This window comes from Nansenia antarctica (assembly GCF_963989245.1).
Source record: "Nansenia antarctica genome assembly, chromosome: 10".
NCBI lineage: Eukaryota > Metazoa > Chordata > Actinopteri > Argentiniformes > Microstomatidae > Nansenia > Nansenia antarctica.
Genome location: NC_137680.1, coordinates 4,147,628 through 4,168,918, shown reverse-complemented (window position 1 = coordinate 4,168,918; position 21,291 = coordinate 4,147,628). Strand labels below are relative to the sequence as shown.

Genomic DNA, 21,291 nt, shown 5'->3' with positions numbered 1-21,291 from the left:
TGTGTGTGTGTGTGTGTGTGTGCGTGAGGGGGTGGGGGGGGTGCGCCCTCCAAGGTCATCTCCTTGACAACCTGAGCATGGGGTCCTCATGCTGTGCTGTCACAGAACATAGGTCACAGGGGTCACGAGCAGAGGGGGACAGGAAGGCGAGAGTGGGGGGGCTGAAGGGGGGACTACAGGGGGCTGCTGAGTACTGCAGTATTTGAAGTGTCTGAGAGAGAGAGACAGAGGGAGGGAGGGAGGGTGGGAGGGTGGGTGAGGGCTAGAGGGAGCCACAGAGAGAGAGAGGGGAGAGTAGAGGGGACTGAGGAGAAGAGTGTTATATTCCAGAGTGGAGACATTAGGACAATAGAGTGAAAATAGGGTAAGACTCAATTAAAACAACTATGGGGCTACATGATAACCATGCAAATGAGCTTAATCAGCTTAATGAGTCTCTCACTCTCTCACACACACACACACACACACACACACACACACACACACACACAGCATCTTAGAAGCAGGAGAGTTTATTGCACTTCTTCCCAAATGTAGTAATACAACAATACAAAAACATTGTAATAGCCAAAAGATGGATATGAATTATTTTGAATTAATAAAAGAAAGCTGCACAATAATATAAAGACCATATAAGGACATGTAGAAGCCATAAGCACAACTGATGGATATGCAGAAATTATTATTCATTATTGTGCATACATGCCTTGGGGGCGGGGGGGGGGAGGTGAGCCTTAGGAGCAGTAAACCACTGCTTGAATTAGTTTTCAGTACCTGGTATCGTGACGCTAGAATGATAAGGTTCTATCTCAATTTTTGGTTAAAATTGAGTTTTTTTTTACATAATCTGATCCATTGGGTGTTTATTAATGCCTGTGTGGTGTTATTCTTAAAACGTTGACATTTTTGAGTTAGTAATTAATAAAATACAAAGGTTCCATCTCACAAAACATAATGGAATGTAAAAACGTTGACGCTCAATATCTCTGAACTACCCTAAACGGAGATAGAACCCTATAATTCTAAGCTCACGACCTGGTATTCGCATTGGTTCCAGACTCAATGTCATTGTCCAGCTGAAACATTCTATTCATACATACATCCGTTAAAAGGAAATAAGTAGAAAAAAATTCAAGCTTGGCACTTTTTTTCCGACAAAGAGGGAAATAGGGTCTGGATAAAAACAACTATTGTATTACTGTAACAGTGACAACGCTATTTTGTCAGGTCTTCATTTTCAGGTGAGTGACATTCTTGTTCAGATATCTACACACACATCCACAGCATACCACAAGGATGTTATAGCATTAAACAAGAGGCTGACACTGCTTTCATGGAAAGAGGACATAGTACATCATTTAACACAAATGAGAAGCATACCAGGTACCATTAAACAAATAAACTTGGCATGTTGGGTCTGTCTGTTCATATGACAATGCTGTCATTCTTTGTGTGCATGACAGCCAATTCATATGATAATACTCAAATGTCTTAAGAGTTGAAAGATGGGCTATTTTGTCTGTCAGTAACAACAATACTATGTGCATACTGGGTATATAGTGAGAGGTGGAAGGTCAGGGTCCTAACCCAACTTCCTGTAGGGGCAGATAGATCTAAGTTCAAGTTCTCCCTCCCCGAATCATAACGGGTCTAGGGGCGATGCCTTCTTGTGGACAGATCAGGGTTTACACGGACTCCATGAAGAGCTCGTCCACGTCTCCGCCCTCCAGCTCACGGAACGCAGCGTGAGAGCCAATAACGAACAGCGTCGCTCCTGAGTGACAGGAGAGTGACAGTCAATCAAATGGATGGGAGGAAGAAAAAAAAGTAATATGTTGGTTAAGTGTTGGCGGCAAAGTGTCATCTTATCATAAACAAAGAATAACCATGACAACGAAAATATCACCAAGACGTCTTGAGACAAACATAGCAAGCTTGCTACTTCTAAGCTACATTGGAGACTAGTATGTATAGCTATTTGAGCCAACTGTTGAGTGTTTTTATATTTCCATTTGATTATTTCTAGACATTTGTTCTGATATAGTAACATGGCTGCTAATAATAATGGTTCGTTTTTGATGTCCTAATCTATTCAGTTTTCCCCACTGTCTCCGTTAATGGGATAAAGCAGAAAGCGAAATAAGCGAATAATGAAGAATATTTAATTTCACCATTACAGTGGGAATTTGTGTGTCTCCAAAAGAGGGTGTTCACTTTACTAGCGTATAAGTTAAGGTCTAAACTTACCCAGAACCCAGAACACTGCAGCACCAGCACCGGCCAACCAGAACACAGGGAGAGACACGGCCCCGGCCAGACCCAATTGGTGAGGTCCGTTCAGCTCCTTACCTGTAAACCAATGAAATCACACAGATTTTTAATTACATCCACATTGTGTTCAATCATCTCAGATTGTCTTCTTGATTTAAATGGGTCAGTGGCGTCCTCTTCTTAATGTCATCTGAGGGAGTTTGGACATGTGGAAACAATAAGCAGCCCCACACTGCATTCATTCACCTGTCCTGTGTTTATTAGAATAGAATAGAATAGAATAGACTTTATTGTCCTTGTACAGTTGCCTATACAATGAAATTGTAGTGGTTCTTCTGAAGGTGCAAAAACAGAAAACATATTCACATATTCACAAACATATACACATATAACATATCACAAATATTACACACTAGACAATTAAAAAGCGAAAATGCTATAAAACAAGCTAAGAGACAATGAGCTCCGTGGAAAATAGTGCAAATAAAGTGCAAATAAAGTGCAAATAAAGACAACAATCTTAAGAAAATAAGTTTTACAACAACAACTGTTTTTATAACAGTATAAAATAGTCCATATACTAGACAGGTTTTTTTTTTTTTTGCTAACGTTATGTTAGACTGCATCATGGGAATCATTTATTTTGTAAATAGTTTTTGTCAAAAGTAGTGTATTATTGCCTATTAATGCTTGTACTTTACTCAATATCATTTTTTAAATATTTTTTAATTCTCACAAATTATTTTGGTGAACAATTGTCAATTTGGTGAATAATTGTCAATTATTATGACAAAAATTGGCGGACCCCCTGCAGTACCTCTGCGGACCCCCTAGGGGTCACGGACCCCTGGTTGAAGACCACTGTACTAGACAATATAATATCATTGATATGCACCCTATGACAGGTTCACTCACCAAAGACGACCAGCTTGGACTCGAGGGACTTGAGGTGGATGATGTAGAAGGCACCGGCGAACACAGCCAAGGCAATCAGAAGCATGGGAGAGCTGATACTGATGGAAATAGTAATTCGGGGGTTGATGATTAATAAGTTACATGACGCATTTGTATTACAGACAGCTGCTCAATCAGGCCCTCTTGTCTCGGTCCCCAAAAGGATTCGTTTTGGCTTAGGCCAAACTACTGGTTCTGAATTCATAACAATTATTGAGGAAGGGTGAGGGAGCTGAAATCAGTATCATTTCTAATATTTGTTTGGCCTCTTTTCGTGCAAGGAACCTGAAAAAGAATGGACGTTTTTTTCCGCCACTGTGAGGCGTCATTTTCCACCACTCCCAAGGGGAGGCTGTCCATTTGCTTAGTTACCCTCCCCAAATACGAACCTTAAAGGCCCAGTGTGTAGATTAAAATAGTACTAAATGGTCGTGATAAATCGGTAGTGATCAAGGAATGAGATCAGCCATGACAAACAACGTTCAGTGAAGAGCGCTGTTTTGGTCCAAACAAAGCACTTTCTAAAACCTGGTGTCACGGCTGTTTTTACATAGCTATTATACATGTGTTTACAGGGATATGCACATATTTGTATCTATTAGAAAACACAGAATATTTACGTTTTCAAATGTTCAGTGTCGCCAAAAGAGGGAAGCAAAGTACAAAACTACATGCTTCACCAAACTACAAACAACACAAAAAACTAAAAAGTGACCCTAGATCAGATCATCATGACTAGGTGCAGCTTCACCCAACACCCCTGGACTTACATGCAGTAGAGGATGAGGCCGAGGAAGATGAAGGTGTAGTTGCTGTTGTAGGTATCCACGTTCCTCACCACCCTCTGGCACATCTCGCCAAAGTTGCGGGGCTTGGAGAATTTGCGCTGGTCCACGAAGCTGGCCCAGGGACGGATGGACAGGCGTCTGCGGTCGAACCACTCCTTGGCCACGGCGCCTGAGAAGCCTTTGGGAAGACCCAGCCTGGGAGGTAAGGCAGAGAGCCAAGATATCTTGCTGTCCATATATACAGACAGAGGTGTGAGGGAGATGGAACAACTTTAGGTCATCAATCCAAGACATTGTGGACACACTGAGAGATGAGTTACCTAGCCCGAATGTAAGGCAATTCGGTTGTTAAGTCTGACGTCAAACGTGACGTTTAGCAATTTCCGGGTCCAAACCAGAAATTCCTTCCACCAGAGTACCAGTGTACTACAGCGGTAGAATGGCAGTTCAATCGTTTTTTAGACTCGGATCTATTCATACAACAAGGGACACAGCACTTTCCCGTTTTTCCCATATTTCTCAGCGTCTTTGAGCCTCGGAAAAGCGTTATATCAATATAATAAATTATTATTATTACTGAGGCATTTCGAAGAGAGCGCCTCAGCCAACGTTGGACCCAGAAACACGTCACGACTTAACAACCGAATTACAATAATGTGGGAATTATATGAACTGAACTGATGATATAAACTGAACTTATGATCCTAACTGAACTTGTGAAAATTAATTCACTGAGAAAATGATTAACCAACAGACACAAATAGAAGCACTTGGGTGGTTATAATGATGAGTGTCATAACAGGTGACAACTAAACTAGAGAGTTAGAATCACAACACATACTTTCCCATGACTCCTTTTGCTTCAGTCGCCTCCACTTCCTCATCGCTGAAAGGGTTCCCGGCCTTGCTGTCCATGTCTACCAGACAGTTCTCTCCTTTAGGGCCACTAGATACCATCGGTGAGTAGATTTACCAGCAGCTGTGGTGTCTAAAGTGAGGAAAGACATACAAACATACCACATAAGTCATAAACTGGCACACAGAAAGGCATTAGGTAGTGCATTTTCCACATTCACTTGACTTTCCTTTCAACCAAGTCGTGACAGTTTATCCTCCAACATAATGCGATCATCTGTATTTCCTTGCTTTGCTGCTTTAGTTATGTCATGGAAAATTGTTGTAAGTGGCTTTGGATAAATGCCAAACATTTTAAAAAGAAGAAAAAAAAAGTCTAAATGTAATGGGCAGGGTAGGGCACACCCATGTTCCAGTGCCACATCACTGACTGAGCATAATCAACTCGCCCAAAAGTCTATTTCATGTCATTCAATCCACAAATGATATCCTATAATATAACATAATAAACCCCACTGTCAGAATGATCCAATGTAGCCAGTAGTCATACAGTTATACTACTGATCATGTTTGCTAGCTATAAATTATAATAAGATGTAGCTAGTCATCACGACCATATTATATTATATCACACACACACACACACACACACACAACTATTTGTTTCAAGCCATCGACATTGTGCATTCTGGCACATTCTCACACCTACCCTTAATATAACGTGATGGATAATAATAATTAATAATAATATAATGTCTGAATATGATCATCTTTACTCACCGTAGTCAGTTTAATGTTTACTTCTTCACTGCTGCTGGACGGATGTGATGTGGAGAGGCTGGTGCGCTTCTTCTTCTCTCGCTGTGTTTTCTAGCTGATGTTTTGCTACAAACTAACCACTTCACTGCCACCTACCGGGTACATTTGGAAGTACGTTTTGCTGCACTTGGTACATTGTGTACATTGTACCAAGTACATTAGAATCTATTATCTATTCTACACTTCACTACCACTGCACTCAACAACACTTCTAGTGTACATATCAGGTGATGTCAGATACATATCAGGTGATGTCAGATACATATCAGGTGATGTCAGATATGTTTGTCACGCTTTTTTATTTTATTTTATTTTTACAGTCCATTGATTGATTGATTGAAAACTTTATTAGAAGATTTGCAGAAGTAGGTACATGAAAGTACATATTACATACAAGGTCAACTAACAGGATAAAACCCCAAGAAAGCCACTGGCTTATTTCAATTGGGGTCCTTGATACTCAATTCATCCATAATGTGTTCCCTACGGTAATTTAGAGGTGGCGCTTTTAACTGTTGGGACACAGTAAAGTAAAGGGTCAATAATGATTTGTATGACATCGCTCATAGTTGAAACTCAGTTGATATGTAGGATATACTAGAAGTGTTGTGGAGTACAATGGTAGTAAAAAAAACATGTTTAACCTAATTTGTGTACAGTCCAGTTTATACAAATATAATAGGCATGTGTAAAATTAATTATTTTAATTTGAATAAATAATACATTAATTATGTAATTGCACCAATATGTACATATAAAAAAAAGAGAAAATATGAGTTGGAGGAGCTAGTTGCATTGACCTTCTCAACATGGCCGCTAGGCTCGGACAGTACGTCATACAAATTCCTAACGCTGTGATTGGCTGCTTCTTGTTGTTGTTTAACTGCCAAGGCTGCTTGCGTGAGTCTCACGTCTCTGACAACAACACTGAGATCTGTCGAGAGGAGGTGAGAGTGTAATTATGTCAACTGTCAACTAAGATGATGTGGGTTGCAAAGATGAACAGAATTCGTACGATAGATATTAATTTACCTGTTTTTATTTAATGTTGTTGTTGTATTTAAATGTTACCTAGCTCGCTTTGGTGGCTATGCACAGACACTGTATCCCTGGGTGGTAGATAATAAAGATATACAGATATAAAGATATACATTCTGAATTATCCGTGCTCATTTATGCTTATATCCATAAAACGGAGGTATGTCACGTTTAGTGTATTCGGGGGTTGGCCGTGTTTTAAACGGCTGTGTCAGTCAAAGGAAAAGCTTACATGGGAGTTTTATTTGATGTGTTTTTGCAGTGATACTTTACGTAAACATTACGTCATTACGCCCCAGTCGCACGTAATTATTGTTGCACTGTCAACAGCTTGGGCGTGCTGCTGGGGCCGGAGTCTTCATCATCTTCATCTTCATCTCTCTGCAGCTTGACTCAACGTTACGACGACGAACAACGAAACACTTATTTCATCATCTCACCCTTTATGGAGAAGACAACGCGTTGTAAGATATGTATGTTGATAGCCAACCCTCTCAAACATGATCAACCTCTCATAGCCATCCCTGTTGTAATAATATGTATGTTGATAGCCATAGCTGGCTTGTCATAGATATGTATGTTGATAGCCATAGCTGGCTTGTCATAGATATGTATGTTGATAGCCATAGCTGGCTTGTCATAGATATGTATGTTGATAGCCATCCCTGTTGTAAGATATGTATGTTGATAGCCATCCCTCTGTAATATGTATGTTGATAGCCATCCCTGTTGTAATAATATGTATGTTGATAGCCATCCCTGTTGTAATACTATGTATGTTGATAGCCATCTCTCTGTAATATGTATGTTGATAGCCATCCTCCCTCTCAAACATGATCAACCTCTCTCTACATGACGTTGTTGTTGCTGGACAAACAAGTATACTGACTACTGATGTCTTACTGGCTAGTAGCTCGTTGATTGTAACATAGCTTAGCTGGCTTGTCATTCTAGCAACTTGTGTATATATCACTTGACGTTTGCTCCATTATACTGCAATTTGCAATGCAATTTGCATTATTTACAAACTTGTTTTTGTTGTTGTTGTTGTTGTTGTAGAAACTCCTGTCCAAGGTGGGAGCAGCGTGCTTTGGAAAAGGACAGCGAGCTACACTTTGTTAACCATCATGTCAACAATGCGTCGTCCAGGGCCAAGGAGACGCTACTACTCTCTCAGAGACTCTCTGTACTGGGACGAGACAGATTGCCTGGCGTATTACGGGATGCTGTCCTTCCACGAGGTCTTCGAAGTTGTCGGTTCTCAATTGACGGAGACGGACGTCGAGGTGTTGTCCTTCCTCCTGGACGAAACCGACCCAGGGAGACACCCTCTGGACCCGGCGGGTTGGACCCCCGATGAGCCTTGCGAAGGAGGTGAGGAGAACCCGAAGGTCAATCAACAAGGTGTGTTCCCCGACCCGGCGCTGGTGGACGCCTGGCGGAGGTTACAGCCCCGGGGCTCGGGCTCAGCCTGCCCCACCGCCGCCCGACACAGACCCAAGAGCGGGCTGGACCTGCTCCTTGAGCTGGAGAGGCGTGGCTACCTCAGCGAGGGCAAACTGGAGCCCTTGTTGCAGTTGCTGCGGGTACTTACACGGCACGACCTCCTGCCCTTTGTGTCGAGCAAGAAGAGGAGGACAGGTGAGGGTCCAGAACTACGAGTGCTGATGTAGCGAGGCATGATTTTAACTTAGCGTCGAGTAAGACATTAAGGGCCGGGTTTCACAGTCAAGGCTTAAGCCTAATCCTAGACTGAAAAGAATCTTCAATGGAGATTTTTACATTGAAAGTGTGATTTAGTCCAGGACTAGGCTTAATACGCCTTGTCTGTGAAAACCGGCCCTAAGAAACATTGTTATCATGTGGGGAACAACAATGATGGGTGGGTGAATTAATTGGCCGCCTGACCTACAGTACAGTGTTGTGCTTTGTCCGAGGCCTTATAAAAAAATAGTGTCAGCATAACAACCCCTTGAGGCCGAGCTCGCTCTACTTCTCTCTGTTGGTTCTCATCTGCCAGGCCTGTGTATCGCTATCTGACACATCTCCCCCTCTCAGTATCTCCAGAACGTTTCAGACTGAACTATGGGTCGAAGGGCAGAGGAGGGCAGGTGTGCACCTCTGGACTGACAGCTGCCTGTAGACAGACTGAGGAAGCTCAGGAACAATCTACGCAGCAGTGGAGTCGGGGTAAGCTCACCTAACCCTCGTTGTTTTAGAATGAGATGAGGCCTTGGGAGCCTTGGGAGACTGTCAACATAATAAATGTAGCCTATTAATTGACTTGTCTCAAAAAAATCATCACAACCGTCTGTTCTCATTGGCCAGTTTGTGTGTTTGACCAATTAGGTATTAACGCTGCCAGGCCAGGGTCCGCCCCCAGGCGGAAGAAGAGGGGTAGAGGCCACCGCTGGACCAGTCGGCCTTCTACCTCCAGGAGAGCAGTGGGAGTCTGTGTCGCTGAACCCCACCCTCCCCCACCTGTGCCCCAGAAAGTGTCCTGCGGTAAGAGCAGCTGCTGTACGTTTCTCTGTCCATCACCCTCTCTCTCTCCATCTCCTAATCTCCTCCTCAGTGTCTTTCTCTCTTTTATTTTATTTCACACTCTCTTCCCACCTTCTCTTCCCATCAAAATGTGTCTCCCACTCTCTCAGTCAATCTCTCATTCACCCTACTTTCTGTTTGGTTCCTCTTGCCATTTATACATGTGTCTCTCGCTCTGGCTAATGCTCTCTTCTTCTCAAACTCACTCATTCCATTGGAAAGCTGTAAGCACTATCGCTACATCAGATCAGAATGGCCCTAACCATCTCATATTTCTCATCAGTCCTCAAGATGGAGCGTAATGAAAGAAATGTTATATTTACTTATCATCCCTCAGCTTAAAACATCCATAGCAGTCTGCTTACACTCATCTACAGTATGTGCCCCTTCATTTTGGTACTTCTGTTCCGCTTATACCAAACTATAAGGCCTACTGTCCTGCTTTCACTGGTTTAAGAATGACTGTAATACACCACTTCTCTTCTAATAGTACCATGTTCCTTGTTATTGTCGCAAGTAATTGTAATGGTTTGCTTGTTTTAGGATTATAACTATATAGGATATAATGCCATTCAAGCATGTTGACTTCCTTACTGTAGTCATATAGTGTGAACATGTACATGTAAAGACTTGTACCCATAATGTTTACAGGTACAGTTTGACCTGACATCCTTAGACCTCTCATTATAGGTGCTCTGTGGTTGGGAAGCTCTGTACTGTGAACCATGCTCATTAAAACAATTATGTTGGATATTTTCCTTTCCAAAACAGCTCCAACATTTTTGTTTTGCTACATTTTTTGCTTAAGTAAGTATGTAAAACTTGCTGGGTTAGACAATAATAGGTTTGAACCCAAATGGAGTTTGCTTTTCCATCAGACAGGTCTGTCTTGTATGTCCCCTCAAGCAAAAAAAAAATAACTCGCTGGCTTCAGCTCTGACCTAGGCTTCTGGCTCAGCCTTCACGGTTCTTGCGCAGGGTTTCAAACAGCTTTTCAAACACACACTGGCCCCTCTGCTTGTGCAGACTTGCTGCTACGCTAACAGGCAACTCGACAACTGGGGAGATTCTGTAGACGTCCGCAAAACGACAGTCTGCTTGCACAGCCAAACAGAAATCCCCCTAAAAGCTTAACTGCTTTAAAAAAGAAAGGCAAAAAAAAGCCCCCAAAGAGCCCCCCATCTAACTGAATGAAATGATAGTTCTCTAGTCAGGTCCGTTCACGTAGTGGTGATGTAGGCTACGGAGAGTAAAGGGGATAAACTGCTTGATCAACTGCACAGCCGAATTAAGCCAAAAGAACTACAACTGGCCAAAGGTGCTTCCTCTTGTCTCCTTTTCCTTATAGTGATTTAACTTATCCTGTCTTTTCAGATCAGTGAAGATTCAGATAAAGGATCGTGTTTATCTCAAAAACATACTGAGATGACGTGTAGCCATGTCTGGGGAGCTTAGCAGGCGTATGATGTTGTTGTTGTAGTTTTAGGAATTTCAGTGTCTCCTTGTAGCATATATTTAAAGTTAGTTTGCTCTTGTGACTTGTCAACTTACCGTACATCAAAGGCTTTTAAGAGAGCAGGAAATGCAGGGAATGGTGCTTGAGGGGTAAATGTACGGCATGTTCATCAGGCCTGTTGACGACTCTGTTGAAAGAAACTGTACATTTTCAGACTCACGTGAGATTATATGTTTTGAGACCTGAAGCTTTGCAATGTTACTCAGGGCCTCTTTTTCCCCCCCGAGCTAGCTTCAAAGGCGGTTTTGCAACCTTTTACATAACATTCCAATTGCAAAAACATTGCTTTTCCAGTTGAAGGTTGTGTAAGGGTCTGGAGTGTTGTTGAGCTGTGGACAAAGTGCTGTGCAGTTGGGTTGTGAATTCTCTTTTTGATAGTTTGTCTGTACCTGTATGTCCTCCTCCACTGGTTAATACCCGAACTGTGATAAGAGGGGAAAGTAGGTGTACTACTAAATGTTTTCTTATGGTTAGAATTCATTCATCAACTCAAGAAGGATCTAGAAGTGGGTAGTGGTGGTCTAGTGGTGGTGGTCTAGTGGATAGTGAGTTGGACTTGTGATTGGAAGGTTGTGAGTTCAAATCCTGCCTGAAACCACACCACTACTAGTGTGCCCTTGAGTAAGGCACTTAGCCCTCAGTTACTCCAGGGGGAATGTCCCTGTAATTCGTAATTGTAAGTCGCTTTGGATTAAAAGCGTCTGCTAAATGGCAAAACTATTATTAATTATACAACAACAACTATTATAGTTGTTGGTGCAAACTGTATAGGACCAGGGAAAGGAGACTGAAGGTGAAATGTCCTATATATATATATATATCATATTCCATGCTACTCTGCCTGTCTCCTTCGAAATGCATGTCAACAGCCTGTTCATAAAGCTCTTTATGCTTCTGCTCCACACCAGCGAGTCTATCCCTCTACATTTCTCTGCTCCTCAATCCCTTCATTCCCTGTGTCCCTCTCTCTTCATATCACCATCTCTCTTTTGCTTTCACTTACCCTACATTTTTCAGCTCCCGGGTTTAACGAGCCTTGCCTGGTAGGTCTTCTCTTTTCTTATTATTGCTGTGATACACACGTGTGTCAAGCCCAACCTCTGCTAGATTCAGAACTACTTCTGCCCTACTACTCCTAAGACATGGGGACGAAGTCCTGCTCAGGTTCCACCATTTCACTAAGAATAGCAGTTGAACTGCCCCACATATGCCTTCCTGAAACCTTGCCAGTAGGCCCTTACAGCCAGCTAAGTCTTTAACTCTGGACTAGCTATCCCAGTCCACTCCCCACAAGCTTGCTTTTTTGACTGATGCTGCTTCACACCACGATCAGATAGATTGAACCCAAAAATGTATGTCTTTTGTAAGTAACCTTGGTTGTTATCATTCATTTATGGGGACTCCCTCTCTCTGCAGCCACTTTCAAACACAGACCTTTAAATGACATTCATTTGCCTGTTGAACAACCTTCTGCACTAAGTGCCTAATGATTCAGCACAAAACACCAATCCACCAAATAAAGATCTGCCCTATACTCTCTCCTAGCCATGTGAGCGTTGTGCTGTTGTGACTTTGACTCTGAACATTTTCGCTGTCTTTGACTCCGCATTTGATCCCACCAGGTTGACTCGTCACAATTGTAACCTAGGAAACAAGAGAGTCCGAGAGAGAGAGAGGCTATGGAAAAAAAAAAAAAAAAAAAAGAGAAAAAAAAAAGCCTGTCCCTCGTCCACTCTGTCCATACGATCAGCTGTGCGTGCTCAGCTCAGTCCCTCGCTCTCTCACCAGTCTGGCCCGATGCCCAAGGTAAAGAGGCCCTCCCCCTCAGAAAGAGGTGGGGGGCCGACACTCTGTTGCTCTGTGTTCAAATGCCTGTGTATCATTTTAGCTGTTCTCCTCCTTACCCCCCCCTAAGAGAGCCTAGTTAGCTTTTCACAAACTGCTCTGCAAAGTGCTGTTCTGTAATGTTGTTCCTCTGGATAGATAAGAGTTTTTTCTCCATTCTGTTCTCTATGATTCCGTAAATACCTCACTCTAAAGAGGGGAGGGGGGTGTTGGCCTCACTGTTTCACAGAACTGACCAAAGAGTCCTCAGAAATATGCTGAGAGAGAATATTCCGGAAAGTTCCATTGTAGAACCGTAATGCGCTTGCGCTCGAACCTGGCCTATTGTCAATAATATGTCTGATTTTTTCCGACGATGTTCCGATGTTTCTCAACTGACCTGAGAAAACTGTTGTTAAAGGGGGTAGTTCACCCCAAAATGAATGTTTTTCAGATGTTTTCATATCTCACAAATGGTCTAAAGGCAAGTCCATATTCTGTTGTATCTGTTGTGTACATCCCGTTTATGCATATTACCAGAAACCTTTCCTACACATGATTTCTTATTATGCATGTAAAGGAATGTACTCAACAGATGGTGTGACGTGAGTTCAACTCTACCATAGTTCACTTATGAGGAAAGAAAATGTCTGACAAAACGTTTGGTGTAAGCTATCCCTTTTTAAAGCAGCCTCTAAACTGTAGCAGTTTTACTGAGTCCAATGGTTTTTGTGGTGTCACCTTCAGTTACCTCTGGTCACAAAAATACCTGTCTCAGAATTTGAACAAACCCGAACCAACAACAAATCCAAACCAAGTCTCTCAATATCCAAAACATTGAAACCATTCTCTTTGAATTACACCTGTGTCAGGTGTGACCCTGCATTCTATTGAAAAAAGCAACGAAATGCCACCGACACGATAGTCGTTGAATAAAAAAGCTACTATGGAACCTTTGCTCGAGCAGTTCTGAGGAAAATGACCCAACAATTATTCTCCTAAGGGCTCTGAAAGCCCCTGCTGTATCTCATCTCTGTGCCCTGTGTGAGCTCTGTTTGTGGGGGAAGGGGGGGCAGAGATGGTTAGGGCAGTCCAGTGCTGCCTCACAGCATTCACACCAACTGTATTGCCTCTACTCTCTTAGCCAATCATGATTCATTTTTTCAGCAACATTTTCTGTTACATATTTTAGTTACAGGTACTCATAAAGAACTGTAACCTCAGCGCAGTAGCAATATTAAACTGTCCATGTAAACCGTAATCTTTTTACAGTGGACTTTACTTTTCATTATCAACAACAATAATTACAGTCATGGCCAAAAAAGACCCCAGCACTTCTATCAGATAATGCACCACTTCTCCCAAATTGTTGCAATCACAAATGCTTTGTTTCATATCAACACAAAAAAAGCAGAAAAAAGGCAAATCTAATATCATTCCACACAGAAAAAATGTATTATTCAAAGTAATAAGAAATAATAAGAAATAATTGTATTTCAAGCATGTAAGGCTCCTTTGATGTGGCATGTTACAGATGCTCCTTTAATGTGGCATGTTACAGATGCTCCTTTAATGTGGCATGTTACAGATGCTCCTTTAATGTGGCATGTTACAGATGCTGGCAATATAGAAATCACACTTAAAATGGGGAAAAGTTGACTCAACATTTGTGTTGTGTGTCTGCGTGTGAAGAGCAAAAAATTGTCTTGAGGATTTCAGAACCAAAATTGTGGAAAGGACATGGACAATCTCAAATCCATCTCCAGAGATCTTAATGTTCCTGTGTCCACTGTGTGCAACGTCATCAAGAACTTTACAGCCCATGGCCCTGTAGCTAACCTCCCTAGATGGTGGATAAAAAAAACCTTGGTCAACTTCCAAACAAATTCAAGCTGACCTCCAGACACAGGTTACAACAGTGTCAGCTTTCACTATCTGAATGAAATGGGACCCAGGAGGATGCCACTGTTGACACAGACATTTCATTTCTTCTTCTATCACGACGACGGCTAATGGCCGCTGGCCTGAGCTAGATTACTCTTCCTGCTACGACTGGTGGATTTGATGATTCACTTGCTTAGTCAACTGTATTGATTGTAAGTCGCTTTGGAATAAGGCGTCTGCTAAATGCCAAAAATGTCAATGTAAAAAAGCCAGACTGGAATTTACCGGCAAAAATTACCGGGGGAAACCAAAATCCATCTGGGAGAACGTCCTGTGGACAGATGAGACCAAAATAGAGCTTTTTGGTAAAGCACATCGGTGTACTGTTTACAGAAAACGAAATGTGGCCTTCAAATAAAAGAACACGGCCCCTGCAGTCAAACATGGTGGAGGTTCACAGATGTTTTGGGGTTGCTTTGCTGCTTCGGGCACCGGATGCCTTGACTGTGTGCATGGCATCATGAAATCTGAAGACTACCAAAGAATTTTGGGGCGCAATGTCAAAAAGCTGGGTCTCCATCAGAGGTCATGGGTCTTCCAGCAGGACAATGACCCAAAGCATATGTCAAAAAGCAACCCAGAAAGGGTGCAAAGCACTGGACAAAGCGCTGGACAGTTCTGAAGTGGCCAGCAATAAGTGCAGATCTAAAATCCCACCAGAACTCCTGTGGAGCGATCTCAAAACATTAGTTGGGAGAAGGCACCCTTCAAATGTGAGACCTGGAGCAGTTGGCAAAAGAAGAGTTGTAGCGACTAGATTTAGCCAAAAATTGCAAAAGTTGCTGAGAGACGCGAGCAGGGTTTGGGTGGAGTTGTGTGACGCGCTAAAAAAACTATTCGCTTGAGATAAAAAGGTACGTTTAAGGCATTTATTGAATATAAAACAATCCAGCTCGGTGACGTACAGAAATCCATAAGCGACCAAAAACAAAGAATATCAAACAAATCGTAAATAATATGCGGTCAACAAAAATGACAGCGACCCCGTCTCCCCTCTCTCTCCACTCCCGCCATACAGGTAAACAGGAGCCTAAACTAACCTCAGGTAGGCCCGCCCACAATCATGTCACTTCCGGAAGGAAGATCAAACAATAAACGTGATCAAAACAATAAACAAACAAATCAAATAACTCATAAATCATATTCATGGCTCCTACAAGAGTAGTCTAAAATTCCTGTAGAGAGGTGTAAGAAAGTCATTCATGGTTACAGGAAGCGATTGATTTCAGTTGTTTTTTTCCAAAGGGTGTGCTACCAAATGTTGACATAATCAATACGTTTGTCCAGTCCATCGGTTCTGTGTGGAATGATATCAGATTTGGCTTTTTTATTTCTCTGCTTTTTTGTGTTGTTCCAATGCGAGCAAAAGAAATAAACATGTCAATACCAAAGCATTTGTAATTGCAACAATCTTCTGGGAGAAGTGATGCGTTCTCTGACAGAAGTGCAGGGGGGGCCAATCTTTTTGGCCATGACTGTAAATTGATCCAATTGAGTGCCTCTGAACCAATGTATTTGCCATGCCTGTTTGAACTTGAGAAACAACCCAATGGACAGATATCCAACCAAACTATGCCTGTCTCTTTCTCTCTCTTTCTCTCCTTTCTCTATGTTCGCAGTTCAAACAGACCGACTCGTGTGTCAGGAAAACACTATCCTCACACACAATGAGAGGGAGAGAACGAACGCTAAGCGCTCGCACCATACAAACCAAAAAGAAAGAGAGAGATTTTGGCAGAGGGGAATAGAGCGAGGTCTGTCTCCAGTACCTGTCTCTCTCTACCCCTACCCCTATCTCTTCCTCTCCTCCCTCCCTCTCTTGGTCAGTCGTTCAGCAGAAAAATGGATCGATAAAGAGTTGAAGCTCTCCGCACCAAGTGACTCCTCCTAAATGGGTACTTAGACTTCTTTTTGGTGGGGTGAAATGGAGAAAGCCAAGCGGGTTCCTTGTTTAAAGGGAGAAAATGAAAGCTGTGCCTCCTAATGTCCTGTCTAAGTGGATCTATCTGTCTCTGATGAAGCGTGAAGTGCTCTATAACCCTAAGAAAATGACTATCTCTATGTTCCTGTGGTTTTAAATGGCCCTCTCTTCCTTTGGCGATGTCACTGATTCTATCTTTTGCACTAGGGAATAAGGGAGCAGGAATTGAGGCCATTTAAAATTATTGTTGCATAAGACCAGGTGTTGATATCACAGCCACAGTCCCCAACCCCAACCCCACCCAGTATATGTAGCCCATGTCTCGAGACCTGCAAAAGGGCAAATTGTTATTATTATTATTATTATTTTATTTTTTACTATGTTTAATAATTCCATGGCACCATATTGAATGTATTCGAATACGTTATAGTCCAAGAAACGTTTACAATGTGGTTTGAAGCCCTTTGGCTTTCAATGAAAGTTTTCTCCCAGACCAGTGAAGAGCTTAGTCAGCACGCCCTGTAGTAGGTGATTTGACACCATGCTGGCCTGAAAATATTTGTATCTCCCTAGCCTAGAGATTCAGGGTAGACTTTGGTGAAATTGAAGTGTTGATGAGTCAGAGGACTTTTTTTTTTTTTTATAGCATTGACAACATGTCTACAGGCACTACTAGACACTACTTAGTTTTCCACATGAGACTGTATGCGTTATTTTCCTCAATATCAAACTCCTTGACAATGTTTAAAGTGCTGCTGTATCTATAGCGTCAAAAATGTTCCATGTACCTGTCCTGTACCTTAACTTTTCCTCCTTGAAGAAGAAAAAAAAACATTTAAAACCCCTTCTGTATTCATTTTCTTTGTGTGCTAAACTAACAGTGGGGTTTCTTTGATGGTCATCATTTTAGGACTGATGTGATCTACTTTTCAGATTTTATAATATATGCATATCTTCTTATGGAAGGTTTTTTTATATTTAATGTGAAATGTCGGAGTTAGGAGATGACTATGTACTTTAAAATCTCCCTGGCTCCTCCCCCATATGGATCGACTGATTATACCTGTTTTCATAGTCTTTACTCATTACCGTATGAAGTTCAGAAAGCAGGAACCACTGTTTGGTTTTCAGTCTTTTGCAAATGTTACGGAATGCAAAAATCAATGCCTTTAATTCAACATTGGCATTTCTAATGTTTGAGCATTTTCCAAACGCTGACCCCCCTCTTGAGTCTGTCCCTAGTCCCCCCCCACAGCCCAACACCACCACGTGGATGGTGAGAGTTGCAAAACCAGCCACAGGTAAATAAGGCATGGGCAACATAGCTTCAGTGCATTTGGTGCGAAATCCAAGTTTCCCTTAGGTAAACATTTGAATAAAATGTCTGAAGCTCTTTTACTTTTCCATGTTCAAATTGTCATGTTCCGTCCCTTGCTTTCTAAACCTGGTTCAGTGTCTTCAGAGGCAACGGTATGTGTACCCAGTCCCCAGTGGACAGTACACATAGCTTTGACTCTTTCAGATAAGATTCAGACACGATATTCTGGTCATTTGTTTTTGAAATTAGGAAACCAGGTGTGTTTCTGGTTCAATGTCTTTTAAATTATTATTTTGGCCCCTTTCGGTCTTTTACCTCCTCATGTTCCCCATCCTCTCTTTCAATTACACCTTTCCTTTAGTTTGCTCTCTGTGGTTCCCCTCTCTCTTTTTACACAGAGGTTTTGGTGGGTCAAGGGGGGGGGGAGGGTTTGGTTCAGAAGATACACACCGTTTGGCAAAACTGAATAGAAAAATTGGAAAAAGAATCAACATTTTAATTTTAATTTTAAATGATAGCCATGTTGTGCACCAAAGGTCTTCAATGTCTGGTGGCCCAACATGGGTGACAGTGACCCAAACTCTGTCCATCTGTGTCTGGCTCAGGGAGGGGTGGGACCGGGAGGGGATGGATCTTTGTTTCAGTGAAGTCCGCAGGCCGCTGGTTTCCGCTCCGAGCTCTGGAAAAATGACATGAGACGACGATCACAGCCGTTCCCTGTTCCTTGCTCAGTACAGTATGTATCCTCTGACCCTTCCTCACTGTGCTGTTGCATGACCGCCAAATCCTGTTATTGTAGAAGAAATATCCACAGGTCTACTGAGAGAGAGAATTTGGAGCGACCTCACCGCAGTCTGCAACTATCTTATATAGTATTGTTCTATTTCCAGTCCTTAGGTTTTTATTGCTTGAGTTCTCATACCCTATCCGTGGAGGGGTGGGCAACTCTGGTCCATGGGGGTGGGGTGGGGGGGCTCAGTGTGTGCAGGCTTTTGCTTCAGCCTAGCACCATCACACCTGATTAAAAATTGCATACAATTACTTAGTTGAATCTGATGTGTCTGCATCAACAGTATGCACACACTGCAGCCCCCTGTCGCCTGTCCCTGGTGTAGGTTATGGAGGAGTCAGTCCCGGGGCTCGTGTGATTCAGTTGGATTCCTTGGATTAAATCCTCATCCCTCCCAAAATCCCAACAATGTAAATACTCCCTCCCTCCCTCCTGGATTCCCAACCAGTTTCCAAGTGGACCATAAACATGGTTGCCCCAATCCGTTTCAGTTTTAGACACCTCTCCCTTGTTGTAAAAAAAAAAAAAAAAACAGTTGGCTGGAACTGAAACAGACTTACCACCAGGCTAGGTTAGAGTTAGACTATTGTTACTGCATACTAACTAGGGGTGGGCATCGACGATCGATAATTGATCGATAAGGATCTTGGTCTATCACAAAATAAAACATTTGGTCGATCACAAAAATTATTATTTTTTTTTTTTTTTTTGTGATCGACCAAATGTTTTATTTTGTGATAGACCAAGATCCTTATCGATCAATTATCGATCGTCGATGCCCACCCCTAATACTAACGTACTGGAGTGGTGTGGTGTGTGGGATTCCATAGTGAATATTCTTAACATCCATCTGCTCCCCTCAGATGTCATTCGATTACGACAGCAACTTTCTATCAGCTACTTGCTATTAGCTACCATCCACAGGTTGATATAGGGAAGGCGGCGGTTAGTGTCAAACTGTCACATCTGATGCTCCCCTTTGCAGTTCCAGATAACATTCACATGCATCCCCAAGGTTAGTAACAGTAATCGATCCTGGCCTGGTTGGTGTTACTCTACAGTGGGCTATAGCTTTCAGCTTGTGTTGTTTTTGGGTGAGAGAGAGAAAAAGAACTTTCATCTTGGTTATCAAAACAAGTTAATGATACTTCAATAGCATACCCCATGTATCTCAAGGTAGTATTCTATGCTAGTAATCAGTTATAGTATGCTTGTGTAGTTGTCATACATTTCTACTTTGTCTTTTTTTTTTTTTTATCACCCTTGACCCTTCCCTGGCCCTTCCTCTGCTTGACATTATTCACCTAGGAAATGCTGATTTTTAAAATAATTATTCATAGAATTTTTTTGTGTCCCCCCCTATCTATCTTTCTGACTCAATTACCTATCTTCCCCTTTCCCACTTGATTTCCCCTCTCTCACATGCACATGAAACATCTCCCTCACACAATCTCTTACCCCCTCTGTTCCCTTCTCTCCTTTCTCAATCCATACCTCCCACCTTTCCCTCCCCCTCCATTATCCTACCCCCCCCCCCCGGTTATCCTATCTTCCCTCCTTCCCCCTTTCCTCCCCTTCGTGTTGTAATTCACTTTCTCTGTATACCCCTTCACTCTTTCTTCCCTCCTTCCTCCCTTCCTCCCTCTCCCCCTCCTCCTTCACCTCCCTCCCTCCACCTACAACAACAGATGTCCGGATGCGCGTGCGGGCCGAGTACCTAGAGCACGAGTCTGCGCTGCGTGGCGGGGTGTCCTCGGACAAGCAGCAGCCCCTGGAGCGTCAGTTTGAGCTGTTCAGCCGCGCCAGCTCGGTGCTGCGCTCCCGCGACCTGGGCTCCATCATCTGCGACATCAAGTTCACGGAGCTGGACAACCTGGAGCTCTTCTGGGGGGACTACCTGAGCGGGGCCCTGCTGGAGGCCCTGAAGGGGGTGTTCATCACCGACTCTCTGAGGAGGGCGGCGGGGAGGGAGGGCATCCGGCTGCTGATCACCGTGGACCAGGACGACTACGAGGAGGGACGCAAGAGGCTGATGAACTCTCTGGAGAAGGAGGCGGGGAACTGGAGAGAACTAGGGGACAGGTGAGCTATTACCTGGTCTAAACTGAGTTCTGAGGATGACCTTGTTTATTTTGTATGTTGTATGTACAGGTATAAGTGATTTTATTTTCTGTACAGTGGCAAGAGAAGGTAAGTGAACCCCTTTGGAATAACCTACATTTATGTATGAATTTGTCTTCAAATATGGTCTGATCTTCATCGAAGTTCCAATAATGAACAACACAATCTGTTTTTAACTAATAACACACAAATTATTGTATTGTTCTTGTCCATATTGAATACATCATTCAAACATCCATAGTGTAGATTGGGAAAAAGTATGTGAATCCCTGGAGTCAATGGAGTCGATGGAGTCAATGGAGTCAATGGAGTCAATGAAACAAGATTGGAGGTGTGCGTTAGAGATACTTTGACTTGAATACACTCAACGTTTAGAGTTTGCTACTCACAAGAAGCATCTGCTGATGTGAGCCATGCCTCGCGAAAAAAGAGATCTCAGAAGATCTACGATCAAATATTGTTGATTTGCTTGAATTTGGAAACCACAAAGTAATCACCAAGAGTTAGAGTAGATATTCATCAGTCCACAGTTAGAACAGTTTTCTATAAACGGAGGAGTGGATTCTATAAATGGATTTAGTACTGTGG

The 21,291-nt window shown here is 42.6% G+C and overlaps 2 protein-coding genes across 3 annotated transcripts; one reads left to right on the top strand and one right to left on the bottom strand.

The window, feature by feature from the left end:
* Nucleotides 1-509: 509 nt before the first annotated feature.
* Nucleotides 510-5,710, bottom strand: rabac1 (Rab acceptor 1 (prenylated)). Of its 2 annotated transcripts, none has more exons than XM_080541353.1 (6): nucleotides 5,649-5,710; nucleotides 4,855-5,001; nucleotides 3,996-4,241; nucleotides 3,187-3,284; nucleotides 2,248-2,349; nucleotides 510-1,774 (listed from the first exon to the last, which is right to left on the bottom strand). In XM_080541353.1, the coding sequence occupies exons 2-6, from the start codon at nucleotides 4,968-4,970 to the stop codon at nucleotides 1,686-1,688; spliced, it is 651 nt and encodes a 216-aa protein (XP_080397479.1). In that variant the 5' UTR covers nucleotides 4,971-5,001; nucleotides 5,649-5,710; the 3' UTR covers nucleotides 510-1,685. The 2 variants fall into 2 exon arrangements, with proteins under 2 accessions (XP_080397479.1, XP_080397480.1); XM_080541354.1 differs by having other exon boundaries at nucleotides 3,996-4,208.
* Nucleotides 5,711-7,852: 2,142 nt separating this feature from the next.
* Nucleotides 7,853-20,668, top strand: dedd1 (death effector domain-containing 1; the record flags this gene model as incomplete). The annotated part of the gene is made up of 4 exons (XM_080540527.1): nucleotides 7,853-8,366; nucleotides 8,784-8,915; nucleotides 9,075-9,230; nucleotides 20,271-20,668. The coding sequence occupies 4 exons, from the start codon at nucleotides 7,853-7,855 to the stop codon at nucleotides 20,666-20,668; spliced, it is 1,200 nt and encodes a 399-aa protein (XP_080396653.1).
* Nucleotides 20,669-21,291: the final 623 nt, after the last annotated feature.